Source organism: Sinocyclocheilus rhinocerous, unplaced genomic scaffold (assembly GCF_001515625.1).
Source record: "Sinocyclocheilus rhinocerous isolate Xijiao unplaced genomic scaffold, SAMN03320098_v1.1 scaffold591, whole genome shotgun sequence".
Classification (NCBI taxonomy): Eukaryota; Metazoa; Chordata; class Actinopteri; order Cypriniformes; family Cyprinidae; genus Sinocyclocheilus; species Sinocyclocheilus rhinocerous.
Genome location: NW_015641476.1, coordinates 304755 through 327313, shown reverse-complemented (window position 1 = coordinate 327313; position 22559 = coordinate 304755). Strand labels below are relative to the sequence as shown.

Here is a 22559-nt window from a genome sequence, read left to right as displayed (position 1 = left end):
CGGAGAAATGACAAACAACAAGCGCTACTCTACACTGCTCAAAACTCGCGTTTGAATCAACAGTGGCAAATCCTTTAAATATGTAAACATACTTACAATCTGTGAGTCAGAACAGCCGGCATTGTAGTCTACTCTCCCAGGTTCAGGAAACAGTCCTACATAAAATGCGCTGCACACATCTGAATATTTGGGTGGAACAGTGTTGTAAATACAACGTAACCACTCTAGTCGTATCCTCTTTTGGAAGGCCAAACAAAGCAAATTTTCGCTTTCGCAACCAAACACACAGCGTCTTCACAACATGGCGGTGGCGGTGGCAGCAACAATAAAGTTACGCCTTCTTTCTTTGCGTGAACATTTGGGTGGCGTTATGTAAATCTTCCCACACAGTGACGTAGATATGTGGGGGCGTGTTTGAACGAGGCGTTTTAGGAGGGCGTGGACGAGTCTTAACTTCTATAAAGAATATCTCTTTGGGTTTGAGACTTTATAGTCTTTGCAACTTTAGTGATCTTATCTATTCACGAACAGCTTGTAACACTCCAAAGAGAAAGGAAAACTTGAAATCGCATCATATGACCCCTTTAAAAGAAAAAAAAATCTTACTGACCCAAATCATTTGAACAGGAGTAAATGATGTTAAGATGAACAAGAGGAGAAACTAAAAATACAGTCATAAAGTTAAGCCTGTCTACAGGGGGAGGTGGTCTTATTAATTCGATAACGTGGTGTTGTGCAATGTCCATGTTCAGAGCTCTGAGCTAACAACCGAAACGAGGCTGTTCCCACATCTGAATTCCACAGCCAGAATCTGATGCAAAACACACACACATACAGAAGCACAATGATGTGTAACTGTACAACAACAGCCTCATTCAGCAGGGGGTCCCTTTGTCAGGGTGTGTGTAAGAGAGAGAGAGAGTGTGAAAGAAAGAGAAACAAAAGAAGGACGGGCAAAATGATGAGTGAGAGGGGAAAGAGAGGGATAAATAGGACACCTTGGTTCTGCTTATATCCCAGACCCACAGAAATAGCAGTCACCCCAGACAGGCCTCCCAGCCGAGGGTCACGTGACCAGTCCGAGCTCACTCAAAGGAATTCCCAAGCCCTTACAGACAGCATTCTGCCCCACAATGCCTGTTCTGTGGCCCAAGATAGACAGCCAGAGAGTTAATGAGGTGCAGCTAAAGCCAGATTAATTCCCTTCACCACTAGTACAGTATATAATTAATAACCAGGAATAATTAGGGCCTCCCCTGCATATAATCACAGAGCATATGTGTATGAGTCCATATATTTCTATACTAATAATATATAACAGGTATTATCACTCAAATATTTACACTGTGAAATGCTAACAATTTCCTACCTTCAGGTTGGGGTCCCAATCACCCTGTCTTTTTTATAATTTTATTTTAAAATATGATACAGAGAGAGCATATACACATACTATTACAACTGTCACTTTCCTTTTCCTTTTACAAAAACAGAATCAAATAACAGAGGGGGAAAAAACATGCAATTCACAGCTGAATTTTCATATTTATGAAAATGGAGGATCACCCTGTCTGGGTTTATTATGAGATTATGATGATTGGCTGACTGTACATTTTCCCTTATGCACTTGCTCAAAAGTTTGAGGTAAACAACCCTCTACAATGCTAGACTAGTAATTCTTTCTGGGCGACTAAATTATGTCTAACATTAGCCATTGGCTAATAAATTCTTAGATTTTACTCACCAGTGTGTGAGTTGGAGGCTAAGTTTAAGTTTAGCATAAACTTCAGAATTTCACTCTCCGTCAAGCGCAGCGTACATGTATTTGACGTACCGTAAACTCTAGAGTGAAAGCGCATTACTCGTCGTCTCTTTGCTGAGAGCACTGTTTCTCACACCGGAAAGAAAGAGAGAAAGAGCGAGAGAGTCTTACATACCATGCAGAATCAACGCGCTACATGAAAACAATATTCTTTGTTGTATTTTCCTGTCAAAATAACGGAGTTCGTTTGGAATTCTTCAGCATTTAAGAACAAGCAGAAGATATGCCTGTTTCTCCAGTAGTGGGCGGAACTAATGCACAAACGGCAATCTCATTGGCTAGAGCACATCTATCCCTCGTCCCTGTTTTGATTTCAGCAAATCAGTTCGAGCGAACACAGACAACATGATTAATATTCATGAACCCAGTAGCTCATTAATCCTGAGTGTGTTTTATATTGTTATTAGTAGTAAAATTCGTAGTATTATTCTTATTATCTTATCAGCATTATTGTTAGTTTTTTCCCCTTTTTTTTACAGAAACACTGAATGACCAACAATATCTTAAGCACCACCACCAATCCTAAGTTCAGTTAAAATGACAAATATGCATTCATACATGGTTACCAAGTTTTAATTCTAATTACTAAAGTTCTATCATTAAATAATGCTTGATTATCATATCTTAATATCATATTATAATGCTTGACTGACTGATGTTAAGAGTGTACTTTCAGATATTTAAAAATCTGTGTCATTTTACAAACATAAGTTTATATATATATCGCCAATGGCGGTTCTATTGCCAAGGTGTGTGTAGAGGGTTGGTAAGTAATATTTTCTTTCCCTCCTTGACATAAATTAATACTTTTATTTAGCAAGGATACATTAAATTGATCAAAAGCGAGAGTAAAACATTAAAAAAATTCTGCTTTCAAATAAATGCTGTTCTTTTGAACTTCTTATTTAAAGAATCCTGAAAAACAACAATTCCAAATATTAAGCAGCACAACTATTTTAAACTTAAGGTAATAATAAGAAATAAGCACCAAATCAGCATATTACAATGATTTCTGAAGGAACATGTGACGCCAAACAAACAAAAAATACACGATAGAGCATATTACAAAACATTTTATAAATAAAAAGGCAACAGAGCATACTTAATGTGTAAAAAAAAAAATTCTAATTACCACTGTGAGAAAAATGGCACTCAAGAAAATGGAGGGCTTCCCATTGAAACTAATTATCTTGAACCAAGAACTGCAAACATCTGAGGCCAGGGGTGGGATAATTTTGTTTAACACAAAAGGTTTGTGAAGTTTGTCTCAACAAAAACTTAGTCGGTCTAGACTGAAGCAAAACAAAACTAGATGACTCTCATTATAATCAACTAAGCTGTCCAAAGCAGAATGCCCGATGTGGCACATGCAATTATTTACCTGTCTGTCAGAAAAGTTTATTTATTTAGAATGATTATTTATTTCATTGTTTATTTATGAATAACACATGCGAATATAATTATAGAATTATAAGTGTTCTATATCCTGAGTGTTAAATGAAAAGCAGTTCAATGTGGCCTAAATATGCTGATTAATTACTTTTCATGTTAAAATATGCCTTCAAATCTAGGTGTAAAGTCCTAGATTTTAAGTATATTTTATTTTTGGCAGGTTCTGTAAGTTACCTGATCATTCAGCTCTCAAATCAATGGAAACGTGGCCAGTTCAGTAGAGGCAAAGATGAATAGAGAAAAGCTATACCTGATTTCATTGTTTGAAACAAGCACAAAATAAAGTTGCAGAACTTCAGATTCAAGCCAAAATCCATTCATGCTGAAATTCATAAGAACCTCTTACAAATCTAGTAAAAAAGTTTTAATTAAAATAGCTCAAGAGAAGCTGAAAGCCAAATGAAGTCAAAAGAGCTTACAGCAGTATGTGCAATTATGCTACTTAAAACTTATGGGACACAGCAACAGTGAGAAAATTGCTGAAGCGTTATCTTCAAAAACAGCCTTCTAGAGTTTCCCCAGCTTCATAAACACAGAGTAAATCTCAGCTAACCCGCTTTGTGCCGTGAGCACAGCAAAGCTGAGGTCAGGGGACCTGGGTCTGAGAAAGTAGGCCTAATGGAAAGCTGGACCGACAACAGACACTGAGAAGCCAAGAAAGTCTGCCCACTAAAAACACAAACAGACTTTACTAAGAGAGTTTTTACAAGATAACTTGGGTTCTCGTGTGGCAGTGAGCTTGTCAGCTTTAGTATCTTTCAGAGCCCTGCACTCACATAAACGCCACAAAATCACTAATGCACACACAAACCAAACCTTTAAACGAAGACCATCATTATCGCAACATTCTCACTAGGGGTGGAACTGTTCCCGGAAAAAAAATCTAACCGTACGGTTCTTCACACATGGTTCGGCACACGCTAGGACCGCGGTTCAACTTAAATCTGACAACGCATCTGTAATATGGTTTGCTATAAATAACACGTAAAACAAACAGGGTTCGGCTAATATACAGTGGGTACTGTGACTGTTCTTGAATGGCCCAGCCAGATCCCTGACTTAAACCCAATTGAGCATCTCTGGAGAGACCTAAAAATGGCTGTCCACCAACGTTTACCATCCCACCTGACAGAACTGGAGAGGATCTGCAAGGAGGAATGGCAGAGGATCGCCAAATCCAGGTGTGAAAAACTTGTTGCATCTTTCCCAAAAAGACTCATGGCTGTATTAGATCAAGAGGGTGCTTCTACTAAATACTGAGCATTTTTCAGTTTTTCTTTTTTAATAAATTTGCAAAAATGTCAACAATTCTGTGTTTTTCTGTCAATATGGGGTGCTGTGTGTACATTAATGAGGAAAAAAAATTAACTTAAATGATTTTAGCAAATGGCTGCAATATAACAAAGAGTGAAAAATTTAAGGGGGTCTGAATACTTTCCGTACCCACTGTATGTTTCTGTTGATGGATGCGCATTCTGTCTTCGCGCACAGGTGAGACCTGAACAGCACATGTTGATATCGGTGTTAAACTAAACTCATTTAAGCTTTGCCAGTTTAAACATTTAAGAGACAGAGGGCGCGCGCAGTGACAAGATTTGTGCGTGCGCTCATCCGAAGCGCGCAAACCCGCGCCTCAGAACGCGCGCAAATATTGAGCTTTTTCTGAAGTATTGTGTTTAAATGGACAAATTCACACAAAAATTATGTCAAAATGCCCGTATTTGTAAGTATCCTATAGCAGACATAGCCGGCTGAATGTACTGCATCAGTGCACTGGATCAGTGCATTCTCTTAAAGTGACAGCACTTTCTTAATATTAATCAAACAGCAACAACAAAGAATTCACTCACTGCTCTTGATTGAATAGCTTTTGTAACTTTAATAAAAATTCATCTTTAATTTATACAGTCAAATATGCAATGCCGTTTTACATTTCATTACTTTATTCAATTTCTGTACCTGAAAACTGAAAATCACTGTTTATTTTATTTGTATCTTTGCTCTTTTGTATTTATTTGTGCTGTTGCTTGTAGTTAGATAGATTATTCTTATTTTCTTTATTTTTATTTGACAGTATAGTTTTTGCCTAAACATAGCGCATACCGAACCGTACCGAAACCGTGACTCTAAAACGGTGATACAACCCGAACCGGGAGTAAGTTGAACCATTCCACCCCTAATTCTCACACACTCCATCCCCACAAACACACCAAATCTAGGTGTGTTCACTATCATTATGCACACATGATACAATAATAACAGACTATTATCAAATAAACACAGCCATTGCAGTCTTAGAGGTAAATAAACGCTGTGAGGTCTGTAATCTCTTCAAACTCAGTCTGCATTTAGTCATCGCTTAAACAACAATTATACAGGGGGCAATACCGTTGAAAATAATCCACCTTATCAAAGCGACTAGATGGGCATCACCTGTTATATTCAGCCAGTTCAATCTGAGGTAACATGAAGGAATTTGGCATGCTGAGTGTGTGTCTGGGTCACTGTAGCCCACAATCTCCTGTAGGGCTCTGTATTATCATGGTTGAGAGAAGAAGGCTCACTAAAACTCGACATGTGATTCAGATTAAAGCTGATTTTTTTTCTGTATGTTCCCCATTCTCTCAGCCAGATTGGTGTATATCAAGTAGCACTGATAAATGTGATGGAAAATCTTTGGGTAAAAATAAATAAATAAATACAATAAAAACAAATACATGCACAACTTACCGACACCAGACAGATAAAGACATTAACAAATGATGGCGAACATTTACACACACAAATAACTGATATATGGTGTTCAGAAATGTTTCTAATCACAATGAGGTAATGTGGAGAAGTAGAATAGATACTATTACTCCAACACCAAAAAAAAAACAAACAATAAAATATGGGAAGGTCCACCAAAACTTTCTGACTCCATGTAGCAGCTACAGCTCTTTTGATGGATCCAAGCAGCATGTTTGATGGATCCAAATGTTAAAAAAGAGCAGCTGAAGATTATTTTCAAAAATGTCCCTCCTCATTTCAGTTCAGCCCTTTTGTTCAGCACATTTAAAATGGAAAACAGTCATCAAAAACATAATAGATTTTTTAAAATATATATTTATTTATTATTTTTATACAATTTTTCCAAATGAGGACATCCCCAAAAGGAGGTTTTGTCAGATTTTGCTCACTTCTGGTTACAAATTTGTCCCCAAAATATGGTAGGTGTACACACAAATCATTTATTGTAAGCCGTTCCTATCTCACACCAAATTGATGGGCTTAAAAAAGAAAAGAAAAGAAAAACTTTAACTACAAATGTAGCTGATTGTGTCGCCTAAAATTAGCATGTTCTATTACAGCTGCCCCACTGAGTACTGGACTAATAGCTACTTTAATTAATTATTCGATCGAGAGAGAGGGAGCGAGAAGTGTGTGTGTGTGAACCTGCGTCAGTGCGTCTCTCTACAAACATGTGAGTTTAGTTACTTAAACAGTGATTTTACCCTCTCCTTGCTGATGAATATGTAACAATTCAGTATCTACGCTATTTTATTAATAAAAGTCACAAGGCAGGGTTCACAACAAGTTTGTGTCCTCCTGAATGTTTGTATGTGTGTGTAGCGCGATCTCCGATCTCACAAACCAAAATAATAGACATGATTTTCTCAGGCCACATGTAAAATCATATGAATTATTATAAAAAATTATTAAAATGAATGCGTATGGATGACAGTTGATTACAATGACAGTTCCGTTTATTCCCCTCATTATCTCATTATTAATAGTTTCCCCTGTGGGATAAATAAAGTTAATTGTCCTATATTAATAATACTTATTAACATTGTTATCTATAATCCCTTTAATAGTATTATGCATAAATCAAAAACCAACAAGATTTTTTTTGTTCACCATGTTTCCAGTTTTCTGCCTCAGGTCCAAAAGAAATGTAAAGAATGTACAAACTGAAAACATTAAATACTTTTGTGATCTATTTCCATTTGTTATTTTCAAAAGAGAAATACTGTTATGGATGTTTACAGAGCAGAGGTCACCGTTTTTTAATTCCAATACAGTTTCAAAAGCCAGCAATAAATAACACTTTAATATCTAAAAAGTGTTCATGTGATTTTATACATTAGTAATGTTGGGAAATGAATAAATGCACAATAATCGTCATAATCGTAAAACCGTGATTATTCCTCAGACAATAATCGTACCAACAAAATCTATAATCGTTGCATCCCTAATTCAATTGCCAAGGTGTTCGTATAGGGCTGCATTCTTATTGTTTCTTCATTCTTATCATTCTTGTTGAAGCGACCCCAATAACGTGATATTTAGGCCCTGGAATGTGAATTGTACCAGGAGAACCCCGCCAAAAATATATTTTACCCCCCGAATGCGATTTTTACTGGGGGAACCCCCCAAAAAGCAATTGGGCTATTTTCAGGCTAGTTTTGAGTAGTAATTGGGCGGGTTTTGTAGCGAAAACCTGGCAACCTTGCACCAGACAGAGCTGTCGGCGATTCTTCCTATTGTAAAGTCATGCAGTGTGTAACCTCCTGTCGTCGTTCCATCGTGCAGTGTGAACATAGCAACAACTGAATGCTACCCCAGATAGTCGTTAAGTGTGAAACCAACAGTGATGCAACGTCTTTGAAAATCGTGCAGTGTGAACTCGGCATTAGGGGCCGTTCACATGTCGCGCCTAAAACGCATGGAAAACGCTAGGCGCGCCGCTTTCTGCTTTTTCCCCAAAGCGTTCGGGCGCTTGCGCTCCAGAGGCATCTGCCGTTGCTAAGCAACCATGACCTGCGCACTTCATGAAGAGGCGGAAGTTTCAGCAAAGGATAAATGGATTTGCAGCACTAAAAATCGCTTGCAGTAAGTAGCTCTGCTACTAAATTTATTTTAAAATGTCTATCCTGTACAGCTATGATCAGCTGTTCTTTCATCTTGGCTGAGCTTTCAATGTTGTTACGGGAAAGGATGAAGCTGATCGGTTGGTTCTTCTCACATGACCCGCGGTGCGCTTGCGGCATTCTGAAAAGTTTAAATGTTTTTATCTGGATGCGGCGCGGCCGCGCCTGGAAAAAATGAGCGCATCGCACGGGGGGGGTTTGCAAAATTTTCTGTTAAATATTTTTTATAGGTTAATAATCAGGGTCTGGACTCAGTTTGTGATTCCTGTTATACAGTATTTTAGAGTAAAAAGTAGGGATGCAACAATACAGTTGAATACAAACAATACAAACAGCACACGGTTCAATAAATACCTCAGTTTTGTTTTTTTTTTAACCACAGTTTTTGGTTTATTTTTTTTTAAGCTATTTTTAAATGCTATTTAAAAAAAAAAAAGAAGTATTATTAGGTTTGACTTCAGTTTTGTGAAACTATGCATAAAAAATATCTGCACAGAAACAGAAGAGGAGCTGAATGAGAGCAGATTCACTCTCTGCCAGCAGGTGGCGCTTTAAGCGTTTGCTTGGTTTCCGCTGTAAACTTATGAACTTTAATATGCATTATACAGAAGCAAGAGGAAAGAAAAAATACCATTGAAAGACAGTAAGTTCCCCTCAGACATACGTTCATATAAACTCCTACCCCTAAATGAATCACGATTTGTTTAGCATCTCAACCGATTTGAATCGCCACATTTAAATCGATTTTCAACCGGCTCACGGTTAATCGTTACATCCCTACTGGCTACTATACAGAAACTGAAGAGATGACACATGCAGAGGATTACACATACACTTCTGCTTTCTCCTGTCACATGCAGTGCAGATCTAAACCTTGTACAGACTGCCTCAGACAGTTCCAGAACACTGAAAGCCCAGAGAGGAGGACGGAGGGGGGTGGGCTAACAGTGGGTGACAGTAGGGTACAGCCTAATTAAGTCCTCATTAGTTGAGCATTAAACTAAGTAGAAATGTGAAAATGACACAGCCAAGTGAGCCTTCCACTGAATTAAAAATAAAAACAGATGTGATTATTCCTTTAAAAATAAAGATTTATTAATATTTCTTAGCAGTAGTAGCATTGAGTCTTAAGACTCAAGCTAAATAGTAGTATATTCTGACAGTAGAACGTTAAACTAAACTTTTATTTTGACGGGTTGCCGTGAAGAACTTCCAGCTGCTGTGTATGTGATATGACGGTAGATTTCTCAAATGAAACGGTAAAATGCTAATGAAGTGACTCTCAGAGCAGCTGGAGATGACATTCGTGTTCATATCGTCATATAGTGAGACTGCAAAAGCTGAAAACACCGCGAGTGTCATCCGCGCTTTAGTACAATGTGTGCTGAAATAAATCCCAGAAAAGATCGATTAGCGGCATTTGAGAATCGATATCATTTAAAAAAACGATTAATCGGAAAATCGATTTTTTTTTTTTTGCCCAGCCCTACTGTATATATACTTCTACACACAGATCCGTCACTCTCATGAATCATAAAATATCTATCATAACTGGTGACAAAAGAATACGACAGGTGAGGCAGTAATACTGACAACGTGCAACACCAATCACATCAAGATATGGGCCCTGTGGTGGAGCTGCACCAGGAGCCCAGTGCTTTTGCTCACCATGGAAACCGCTCAAGCTTTCCAACAACACAGGCACACTCGAGTCTGATTGGCTCTGAGCGGCACACAGGACTCTGTAAACAGCACATTACACTGCCAGATTTTGACGTTTAGAGTGTTATCTTCAGATTTTTGCAGGAGGCAAAAACTACAGATATAGACAAAGAAACAAACATTCCCTCTCCAGCAAAGGAAATTGAAACTGCATGCCTTCTTTTTTCTAATATGTCTGGTACAGCAGTAAAGTGGAGATATGTTTGTCCTGATGATTTAAAAAAATATTCTGCAAGCTCTCAAAGAGGGCCAGAGGCTCCAGCAGTAATTAACATAACCTCTCCAGAACAGAAACGTAGGACAAGAGCTCTCGCTCCCTCTTGCTCTTTCTGTTTGACTATGAATACAACCGAGAGGGGCCTATTTATAGTATTACAAATAATTTTCTCTTGTATTTCGTGCATGGGACAGACAGACAGGTGATCAAGGCTGTATGTACTGTTCCATATTAAACACCTTCATTTTAATTCAAATAGGACACTAGATTAGTTCCTTCTAGATTGAATTAATGTTTCCCCCTCTAGTATACACTATTTATTTACTCAAGGAAAAGAATATGGCATGGTGTCAATCCAGAAAGTCAGATACTGTCAGAGAGGGTGTGAGAGTGAGACAGTCCAGTTTAACAAGAAGTTTTCTACTCAAGAATAGACAATCAGTACCAAATGGTGACTTTATCCCACAACTGTAACAGGATTTGCATTTATTACTGACTAGCTTGATTAATCCAAAGATTTTGAATTCTGCTTTGTTAAACCCTAAAACTGAAATTATGACTTCACTGTATTTTATTTACAAATATATTTATTTCTCAATAAATAAATAAAAATCTTTCATGATTTCCCCAAGAACTGTTAAAACAAATGTATACTCAAAAAAATCCCTACCAAAGTCCTAAATAAGCCCTAAAGAGCAACTTGTTGAGCAATAGAAATGCAATGCATGTGGTGTCATTGATGACACGTAAAGGACTTTTGTCTCTGTAAGCTGTCTTAAGGCTTGAGTCACAGGTCACCGTGTATCTGGTCTGTTCTGGAACTATTCGGTAATGTTTAAATAACAAATAGTCCCAAACTGAGTACATTGTAGTCTTTTTCACCTTCTCCAAAGGACCTAATGAAAAAGTAATCATCCACATTAATTCTTTGTATTTAAAACTAGGAGACAAAACAAAATAGAGCAGATATAGCAGAGACAGGACAAAGAGAAAACAAGGGCACTGGGGAGACTGAGCAAAACTTTAGGACACAAAAACAAGGTCACCCAGTGAGATCCACACCTTAAACAGAGATGACAAAATTTCCACCTGAAAAAATGAAGCCATGTCTTCTCAGAAAAATCTTCTGTTGTTGCTTTATTTAGGGATACACAGTAATAATTACTACATTATCTGATTATTTAAAACAGCAATAACTATTTAAACTAAGGACTTCCTACCTTAAAAAAAGAATACTATTCTAGTACTATATTACAGTAACTTAAACATATATCAAATAGTGCTGTCAAAATTAGCATTAACACATGCGATTAATTTTTTCAGTTTAACGGCGTTACAAATATTTAACGTAATTAATGCAGGGGCAGAGATAGGGTTGGTCACCCTACTCACAACTGCTGCTTCTGTCTTGTTTTTCTTGACAAGAACTACGTTTATTAAGACGCAGAAAGTCTTTACGGCCACATGAGACGGGAGAATTTTCAGACGCGCCCTCCAACTTCGCCTTAGTCCCAGGAGCTAGTCAAAAAAGCGCAGGAAAGGTACAGATGATGAGGAAGCTTCACTGGAACAACAGTGTTGTCAGGCCCTATGTCAGTTAAAACTAATTTTCCTCTCCTGTCAGCCGTTATACTGTGCTCGTAGCATGTGCTCTTCAATTACACACACAAATGTGCCGGCGCACTGTATATCATTTCATATTAAAGCACAAATGAACCTACGAGCATACAATGTCGTAGTTATGTCGTCAGTTAAGTAATTTAGTTACCAAAAAGGCAATTAAAGCTGCCTTAAAAATGTGCATGCATGTAGGTATTTGTTATATATGAGTCACATTAAAGAACATGTCTCTGAAATGCAGTGGTTTTCAAAACTGTCCTGGAGCAGCCCAGCACTGTCTCACTCATCTAACACACCCGATTCAACTCGTCAGCTCATGAGTAGAGACTTTAAGACCTGAAGTGAGTCAGAAAAGGTAAAGAGTAGTGAGAAAATACGATGCGTGTCAGATCCGTGTCATGTTCGTCAGCGGCAGCTCTTAAAGCAGCCAAAATAACCTAATAACCAGCTGCTGCGATGTCTGTTAATCAAAGAACAAAAGAAAAAACAGGAAATCAATCACTTTTGTAGCTTTAAGGATTCATCTATATTTAATTTAGAATTTAGTGTTTGATAACTATTTAATTTCTGTATATTTCCTACTTGCTGAAGGGCACAGGTAGCTAAATTTGACATTTATTATAATGGGTTTATGTGAAGATTCTTTTAAGTTCACTTAAATTAGAAGTTGTTATTTTTTTTTTAAGTCTAATAAATTTAAAATTGATAGCTCTCAATAATCAGTCAATGCTTAAATATTAGGGGAAAAAACTATTTCATAGAGACATCAGTAGTAGCATTGGTATAAGTGATATTCGCCTTCAGTCATAAAGATGCCACTAAACAAATATTAAAATAAATATACTGTCTTCACAATATAAAAGTATATTTAAAAACTTTAATGTTAGGTGGAATTAATCGCGATTAATTTCAGAAAAAAATGTGCAATTAGCTATATTTTTTAATCGATTGAAAGCACTAATATTGAATAAACAAGTTATATACACAGAACTGTTTGGGGTCAGTAATATATAGATATAGATATAGATATATATATAGCGAAATGTGCTTGGTGCTAAATGTTTTCTGGATATAATGTCAGTGTCAATACATACCATGGCATTACATCATCACGTAACCATTTCTCCAAGAGAAACTCACCAAACCTGAATGACTGAATGTGCAGTAAACATCCCTGTGTTTTCATATGCTTCTCACACAGTACAGTGGAAGAGGAAGCCCACTCAAGAGCAGCATAAACACACACACACAAACACAATGTGCTCCATTGTATTTCGCGAGGCACCTTACACACGTATCCCACGCAAAAACAACTTCTCCGCAGACTCTCTTATACAAAACTACAAAACCACGGCTCATTCTGATCGAGTCTTCCCCCCACATACCTTATAGCGTAAACAATCCCAAAACAAATATGCAGGCTGAATATAATATAACAACTGAACCAAATATCGCATATAATTTGAAGCTTTTATCAGCATCCGCACAGGCCCGAGTAGTAGTTTCCCGCACCTGCAAAACAGGTAACTCGCGAGTCTTAAACTTATCTAGCCATCAAGAATTGTCCATGAATCTTAAAGGGGCAGTTCACGCAAAAATGTTCCAACCTCGTATTACTTTTTGCCTGCAATAGAAATGCAGGTTTTAGTCAGAATGACAGTCTCGGTCTCCATTCACTTTCTTTATATCTTTTCTTCATGTAATGAAATTACTGGTGACTGTCATTTCCCTTTGGTTCATTTAAGTTAGAAAGTCGTACATGTTTGAAATAACATGAGGGCTAGTAAATGATCAAAGATTTTTTTCCACCATGTATCGCTCCTTAAATGGGTCAGGACTCGTATCCCGTCTAATTGTTTTGAAAAGTACCTTTATTAAAGTAATGTCCTACCTTATTTATTGCTGCCTTGGCAGACATTTTGATATCTTAGTGGCTCCCGGCGTAGCAAGTTTATTGCTGTTGAATATCACTACACCCAAAATACAAAAATATTCCTCTTCCGTCCTGCCCAGCAGCCGCCGCAGCGCCGGGCAAAGCGGGTTTATTTCTTCTGACCGCCCAAAGACATGTCAACACAGCTGAAATCCCGCAGTCCAAAGTTCATCATCTGTTATTACTGCGCGTGAACATGCACAAACTTCAGAAGCTACGCAAATACCTTGCCGATAGTCTCTTTCTCTTTTCAATAAAGTGAAAAACAATAATGAATCGAGACAATCTTGCTATCCTAAAGTCGACCGCGCCACAGAGTTTTATAATATCGATGCGAGCCGTCCCACAGCGGCAGAAGTTTCAAACAGATGAGCTCGATCCTCGCTTCTCTGCTCTCCCAGCAACAATCAAGACATGACATGCCTGGAATGGACCATTACAGTCCTGCGGGGGTGGTTGGGTGGAAACCGGGACAGTGTGAGCTGTATAACCACAATCCCAGATGTGTAATTTTAACTCTTTATGTGTATGCAGCTACTTCGTGTGTCATTTTCGAGAGTTAAGTGATAAATGTGTCATTATTTTACATTAAACAATAAAGGCAACAATAAAAACTAAAGGGACGCCCCCTTGCCTGACCGTTTTGTTTTGACCGGGGAGCGGATGGGATGGAGAGAGGAAGCAAGGTAAAGTAGATTTGCTTTGTTTTTGGTATAATAAGGTTGAAGTAGGAGAAATAAGGGGTTTCTATATTTTAACGTAAAATAATAATAATAATAATTAATTTTTTGGACTGTTGGGATATTTTTAACTAACCAAGCATTCCAAAACATGGGTCAAATTAGGCTGTTTTTTTTATTAATACAATTAAAATAGAAACAGAAAAGAATAATTTTTAAGTAATTTTTAGTAACTCCATGTGTTCTAATGTTTGTTAAAGTGCCTGTTAAAAAGAGGCGTAAATGAGTATTGGAAACAAAATATGTGTTCAAAACCTATTGCATTATTAGGCAAACTAATTATGCCTACTAAAACATAGACTTTGATTTAGTTTTACAGACTTCTAAGATTGTGTGTGCTTTTTCAAGTTTTGGTTGATAACAAACCACTCAGGAAACCTAACGGGACATAATTGCTGCAATACAGACCACTTCCTGTGGTTTCCGGGTCCCCTCCCATAGGACAGGGCCCTAGAATGCTGTTTGTATTGTTTTGAAATCAGTATTATGGGCTGTACTTTTCAGTGTAAAATGTCAACTTATGTTTGCAACTGATATAAAGCAAAACAGTTTCACAAAAGCACAAAATATCATTGACTCCTTAAGAGTACAATCAATCATTTAGTTGTCAGTGATAATCCCTGAAGTATTCCTGTAGTTCAGCAAACAAAAGACTAAAATGGTTTAATTTATATTCAACAAGCCAACTGTCTGTAACAAAGGAAACAAACTCTCTCTAATCTCCACTGTTCTTGTAACTGTCATTAAGATGGTAAAGATTTAATTTCTGAAAACAGCAAAACTAGGATTTAAAAAAATCTATTTTAACTCAGTACCACAATTGCCAAATTAGATACAGCACAAAAATCACAAAATCAGTCTCTAATGACAATGGTTATTTTAGCACTTCAGCACAGTCAAAAAGACAAAACCAAACCAACTTTTACAGCGAAGACACTGAACGCTATGTTCTCTATTAAAAGTCCATTTAATGGTCTCAAGGTCACTGCTTGTAGATGTGATTCCACAAATACCTTGATGACTGACAGACAGTTCCAGGGGAGAGGCTAGGGATATTTTGGATTAGTCAAGCTGCTGGATAAGTTCTTGTCATAAACCAGACCAGAGGGTTAAACCCAAAATAACTTGGTGTAAGAGGTCACATTCTCTCATAGCTATAGGCTTTAGGAATCATGAAAGGAGAGGAAGTGATAGGACAGAGTTATAAAACATTTCAACGACCAATATGTCTCCCCACAAAGAAATAAAAACCCATTTATTACCCAAGACTCTTAGTGTCGTCACAACATGAAATTTAAACATAAATCCGGACAAACTTTTATGAATCACCATCTGCTAAATGAAATTAAATGTAATACAAGTGATGATGATGAAATATTTGCATTGGAGAAGCCATGAATTACTGTAACTCAAATGTAACTTAAAATGAACTGAAACACAAACACAACTGATGAACAGGATGAACCTCAGCAACACAGAAAAAAACACAAAGAAATAAAATGATAAATACTGCCAACGAGGACAATCGGTCGATCCTCCTCCATCGCATGTTACGATCCGCATCGACCAGCGAGGATATCAGGATATTCAGCATGCTGTTTGTTAGCGCAGGCAAATTTCAGATTCCAGAAAACCTCAGAACATCTCTTTCATGTCTTCAAAAGCCCAAGTAAATGACTTAAATGTAAGCCCAAGATGGAGAAGACTGCTATAGCTCGAACTGAAGAGTGAATGGTTCTGGTGGAGTAGAGACAGAGAATTAGTGACAGAAAAACACGATCGAAGGCAGCTTTGTCACGCATGGTTACCCTAAACAGCTCTCGACACGGAGCAACCTGAGGCTTCGCATCAGCCGAAGAGCTCAGGTGTGCTCATGGAAGAGCAAGCACTTGGAAAACCCTCCCATGGCCTTGGAAATCACACACGCATACAGTACACACACACACACACACACACACACACACAGCGTGAGGCATGTCAAAGGGAAAGCTCAGTTTGCCTGCCTGTAGTTAGAGTCTAATGGACAGTGAAAAGTGCAGATCACATGCTCTGCACCACCGCTCCTCATATTTTAGAATGTAGATGTAATATAAACACATAAATAAAAAAAATACAAAGCACATATATACAGTACAGTACACATGACCTACAAAATTCACATTGTAAAAATTGTATTAATTTTAAAGGGAAAAATGCTAAAGCAAAACATGTTTTATAAATTACATTTAACAGGTCAAATAAATATCAATTTACTGTAAAACACAACTGTAAAAATAGTTTTTAAAAATATGCATGCATTGCCATATCATTTACAATCAATATAAGATTGAAAAAAGACAATACATGTAATTTTACAGTATAGTATTGTTGAATGTACATTTTATGTTGTTTAGTTAATTTAAAGATTTATGAATGAACATAAATCCATAAATCACCCATGCAAATGCCAAAGCTCTTATTGTAAATTTTGATTTATAGCAACTGCATCACTTCACCATTACAGATCAGCTGAAGAAGTCCAGTAGAATGAGGCACCATGGAGAAATATAAACATAAAAAGAACTCGGAGCTGCACCTCTGCAAGCAAAAACAACACAGGGAGGTTTGAATCTGAAGCCAGGAACTTCCAACAGATGGATCTGATACAGTGTTCTCTTTTATCTCATTCTTCTCTTGGCTACACTATATTGACTTAACAGGTTTAATGTGGGGGGGAAAGAGGAAAGGGAGAGTGCTGTGGAAACATGGTGAACCTCAGACACCTGAGGGAGGGAACAGAGTAGAGGAGAAAACTGTCTTTGTGCTGAATTAAAAACAAATTGACCTTATCTAGTTTCTAGAGGCTTTATTTACTCTAAAAGTTCTTGCCTTAATGTGCCCTGTTTCCACAGCTAACGAAAACCCTCTGGAGGTCAAGCTATGGACTCAAAAAAGACTGGAGATCCCTCCGAGAATCGCTTTTAGAATCAGACACCTAAATGCAAACCACTAAATAAATAGTTACAAAACTGAGATTATTTAGTCAATAAGGCATTAAAATATACTTAGTTTTATATTTTTGACATCCAGAAAAATTATACAATTACATGACACTTCCTTCTAGGAGAGACGCTGTGTGGAATGTTACTCTCAAAGCATCACAATTAGTGTCATGTTAATCTTATTTCACAGAGCCCCAAGTGACCTGTCCGTTTAAACCTGATGGTGGCCCCAAATATACCAACCCACATACCAGCCATAAATCAAACATTGGCAGGAAACAAAATTGAGCTTTGGTTCATGGTGTGAGTCACAGTGGGAATGCAGCAGAGAGGAGATTGTTTATTCTGAGATTGAATGACCCCCGAAGAATGGAGCAGTGGGACATTGAAATGGTGCTTTGCTGAAAATTAAAATGAGAAAACAGGTGGATTAAAAGTGCATTGCAATTACATTGTGCGAACCAGCTGACTTTGCCCAACATTACAAAACTTCACAGTAAACGCGTGCTTTTACTTGCATGTCAGAATGGTAGAGCGAGATTACAAGACTACATTCTACATTAAAAGACATTATCAAATACAGCAACATGTTGTTAATTTAGAATAAGCCCAACCCAAAGACTATAAAAAGTGGAAACTCCCCCTGTGTCAAAATTATGTATACAGGGAAAAGCCTTTGAAATTTGAATTACTTCACAACAGAATGGATTCTTTTAATAAATAGAACAACAATAGTGGCTACTGTGCGACCTTTAAAAACAGCAGCTTAATTGTTTGGTTCTAAAATGAGAAAATATCTACTTTTTTCACTCCCTATAGTGCTTTGGTTACAGGCCAGGCTGTGTCAGCCCAGATAGACTAGCTGTCCTCCATTCAACCCACTGGGTCATGGCCAAATGTGCATGTTCAGAGCTATTAGACATAGCCACCACCAGAACAACACACCTGGCTACTGGTCTCATCAGTTACCAAAAAGCCTAGTTACAAAGCAGACTTCATGTAACTAGGCCCAGACTGTATAAGGCTGATGCTGTTCCTTTTTTGCCATTTAAACGGACAGTTAACCCCCTAAAAAGACATAATTGACTCACATTTATTAATAAATAAATAAATACATAAAAAGTGTGGAATGACATAATTATTTTATATTTTAATTTAAAATTTTTGGGTGAACTATTCCTTTAAAATGCACGAAGCTACGAGAATACTTTTTGTGCTCAAAAGAAAAAAAAAAAAAGACTTTATTCAACAATTCGTCTCCTCGTCACCCTAGCGCCATTTAGGAGAATATCTGCTGGACGTAAACAGCGTATGCTGTTCTGTGTCAGCTGCGTCACGCGGATACGCTGTTTCCGTTCAGATCAAATCACAACAACGTAGGAAACAGATCCGGCGTGACGCAGCTGACACGTACAATCAAACAGCATACGTTGTTTACGTCAGTTGTATTGCTGTCTATGCAGGGCCAGACAGCTCTCATATTCCATCAAAAATATCTTAATTTGTGTTCCGAAGATGAACGAAGGTCTTACGGGTTTGAAACGACATGAGGGTGAGTAATTCATGACAGGATTTTAATTTTTGGGTGAACTAACCCTTTAAGATTTCAAAGATGGACATGCGACTTGTTTAGAGTCCATTGTTTTATGGACAAAGAATGGCCAAGATGGCAAACAATGATCCTTTAATCACACAAAGACATTTATTCAGTGTGCCATGACAATCATAAATACATAACAAACAAATAGTCCTTATTCTCAAACGCCAACAAACATTTATAGTAATGGCATTAACAGAGATAAACAACAGCTTTGTTTTGTTTTATTTTTGTCTAAGACATTTTTTCCACATGTAAATATAGACCGTACATTCCAAAACCTTTGCAGTGCTTTGATGAGTGGAGACAGAGCTCAGCGCACCCAGTGCTTCAATAGTTCACATCACACACTTCTATTTATAAAATTAAAAACAACTCTTAGATTCTTTCATATTCTTTTAATAATTCCACAAAGCTTATATGACTACTAAAAAGGCAGGAAATATCAAGCTTGACATTTTGATCTTAGTATTATCAGACATTCGCTGTAATTCTTGAAATAATTCAATAATTAACTTTTGATGAGTGTTTTGCTATAGTGAAGCATACAAAATGCATAATGCATGTTTCCTTTGTTTAGTGCCTGTTTCTAGTGTCACTCCTTTCCTGGCAAATCACAAATGTGATGTGGTCTGCAGAGGGACTCAAGAGAGGAAGCCAAGAATATGTACATGTAAACATGCAAGCAAACGCATACATAATGCATGAAGCACACACTTCACTAAATGAATCAAAACTGTGACACCAATCACATACGTCTCTGTAGCTCCATCCATGTCCTCCTTCAGCATAGGCAGCCATAAGAGACTAATCTCCAAATGGCAGGACCAATATAGCTACATATATACATGGGCAACACACATATCATAAGCCTAAGCTTACTGCACACACTACTTCTTTCAGTCACAGCAGTGAACTAAACGCGTGTTACCGTTTCTGACTGGTAGAATGCTGTGTCATTAACCAAGAGTGTTTGTCTGGGAGATATATACGTAGCTATTTGTCACTGCCCCAGGGGAAGAATATTCTTACAAACAGCCTCACATGGATGTGAACAAACAGCACCTGTTCACACACAATAAATTCTGCATTCCACTGTGCTGCTTTTCTATGTTTTTCTATGTAAACATGCACTAGATGGAGTTGTTCGCACCTCAGGCCTAAAAACGCAGCATTCGTGTTCAACTTTTTAAAAACACATCTCTTTTTTTTTCAATCCACTATCTTGTGTCTCTCAACTTAATCACGAAAACTCTAAAGTCTAGTTTACAAGAATACAAAGATATTTTATTGGTCATAACTTCTGGAGAGAAACAGCACAGACACTGGACAAAGATTAAACTTTCTATTGTGCATGTGTTCACGCATGCAATCAGATTAAATATACTTTGAAAGGGAATGTGTTCAGTGGTTTGTATACACTAAAACTGGATCAAAACCGAAGTATATGGGCTTTAGAGTCGCATTCTGGAATGAAAAAGAATGAGTGATCTCAAGACTTTTTCTTACTTTTCACAGCATCTTAAAATCGCATCACTTTTGTGCAAAACACTGAAGAAGCAGCAAAAAAGCAGCACAATAGTCAAATTAGTCCATCTAGCACACGCTTGCATAGAAAAACAACTAACAACCAGTGCTGTGGAATGTAAAACGCGTTCTGTGAACCAAGAGGCTGTTCTTACTTCTCTGATGGTCTCTAAGGCAATATGACGTGGGAATTATAGCTAGATTCAGCATGACATATAGAGAGGAGATTGAGTAAATTTTAGAGCTACGCCTCAGCGAGATGAGACCCATGGCTCACTTTAACAGGTTTATGTATTGAAGTGAGAGGCTTTTCTATGAGATCAGCAGTTAAGATGTCAGATGTGTGGAGTCTTGCTTCTATAGGGAGCCATAAGAGGATTGCTGCAGAATGAAACCAGGATCCCTTTGATAAGTTGTCTTTTTATGTGCACAAAGCCCTAAAGGGTCATTTAAGTTGCACAATGAAGAACATGTACATCAGTCAACAATACTATGAGTTAATCTTAATATAAATCCTTCTGATATAAATTGCTCTAGAATGAATGGAAGTTTATATGTGAACTTTAAGGGAAAATGTATTCATATGTGTGTATCTCCTGTACATATGCATTGCTGGGAGCTAACACAACACTGCGTTGGATATAATGAGAAAACCCGTTTATGGCCATTTTACACACATTTTGCAGAAAGAAAAATGGTATATCAAATCATTCTGTTATAACATAGTTGAGAATGATCTTTATACAAAGTTTGGTAAAAAAACAAATCCTGAAAACTAATTTTGGTATTGGTGATTTAAAAAATCAATTGTTTTTGCCTATGCATGTTCATTCATGTCTTTTTATTTTTTTTTAAAAATTGAGTCCCGATGTCCTCTACCGAGGACATAGCATAACTTATGAATGAAATATAATTTTTTACATTTTTTTATGCTCTAAACAATGTAAAGACATGAAAAAAAACAATTTTTTTCCTAAAAATCTTTTCTCGGGTCTTAAGAGGTTAATTGATTTTGTAAACAAATGCAACCAAGTGCTAGACTGTAGTGATGTGTATGTCCAAAACCTTTATAAATGTATTGTTTTGAATTAGTGTTTTGGTATGTGTAACAAACTGACCAAGTCATGTAGTTTCAGCTTTGCTGAAAACACTTTCAGTTGTTCTGTATAGCACGCCATTTGCTTTAACCAGCATGATGTCAACAGTGTGCAAAATTTAACTTTTACAACATGGCTGGGTCAGAAATCGCATATTCTCTGAGTAGGCACTTGTTTTAAATAAGTACTTGCTTTGCTACCATTAAAAAAGTATGTTATACATTGTATCAATGAAATCTGGACATACTACATCCATCATATGACTTACAACATTAGTTGCGTCACTGTAAAGTGTGGATGCGCAGTTCAGAATGTCATTTGCCTACTGTTTTATGAATACTGTGAATTTGTAAATACTATACTTTTCACACACTGGTTTCACCTACTATGTAGTAGGGATAGTATGCATATTCAGATGCAGCCCATGTCTCGAGATCCTGCATTCTTTGCCATTCTGAGGTGCTGCCCACTAACTGTTCTAGAAGTAACACACAATTAGCCTATTGTAACCATTGCAATCAGTAAGCAGAACGTGCAGGTCAAGGCTACTCTAGTACACAATGTGTTCCACATGCTCACCTCCGCCCTGCAGCCTGGTTACACTGTAACTTCATTAGCCTGTAGCACTGCTGTAAGATCCATTTTACACAGTCTACAGCACTTGTAAATCTCCAGTCTTCACCGGTATTCAATTAAAACTTGTTAAGGGTCAAATGTGACAAAATGTCACAGGCACTACGAGCATGAATGGGAACAGTAACTATTTTGGTCAGTCATGCCTTAAGCCTCTAGCAACTGCGTCAGATTTGATCCTAGTATGTAAGAATGTTGATAAATGGTTCAAGAAACCAACTGTACTGATGACATCTGCAACAAATGGTGATGGCTTAACTATGACAACCAGGGGTCAAGTTGTGCATTATATATCACTGTTCACA

The 22559-nt window shown here is 37.4% G+C and overlaps 1 protein-coding gene across 9 annotated transcripts in view; it reads right to left on the bottom strand.

Moving 5' to 3' along the window:
• LOC107755055 (tight junction protein ZO-1-like) overlaps nt 1-22559 on the bottom strand; it is a 124932-nt gene that overhangs the window by 69166 nt on the left and 33207 nt on the right. Inside the window, exon 1 of one of the 9 annotated variants that reach the window (XM_016571704.1) lies at nt 13638-14059. The exons of the other annotated variants lie outside the window; for them this stretch is intronic. Within the exon in view, the coding sequence (XP_016427190.1) occupies nt 13638-13664 (27 nt within the window). The 5' untranslated portion in view covers nt 13665-14059. Of the gene's footprint in view, nt 1-13637; nt 14060-22559 lie in introns of those variants that run through there. 9 annotated transcript variants of the gene reach the window in all.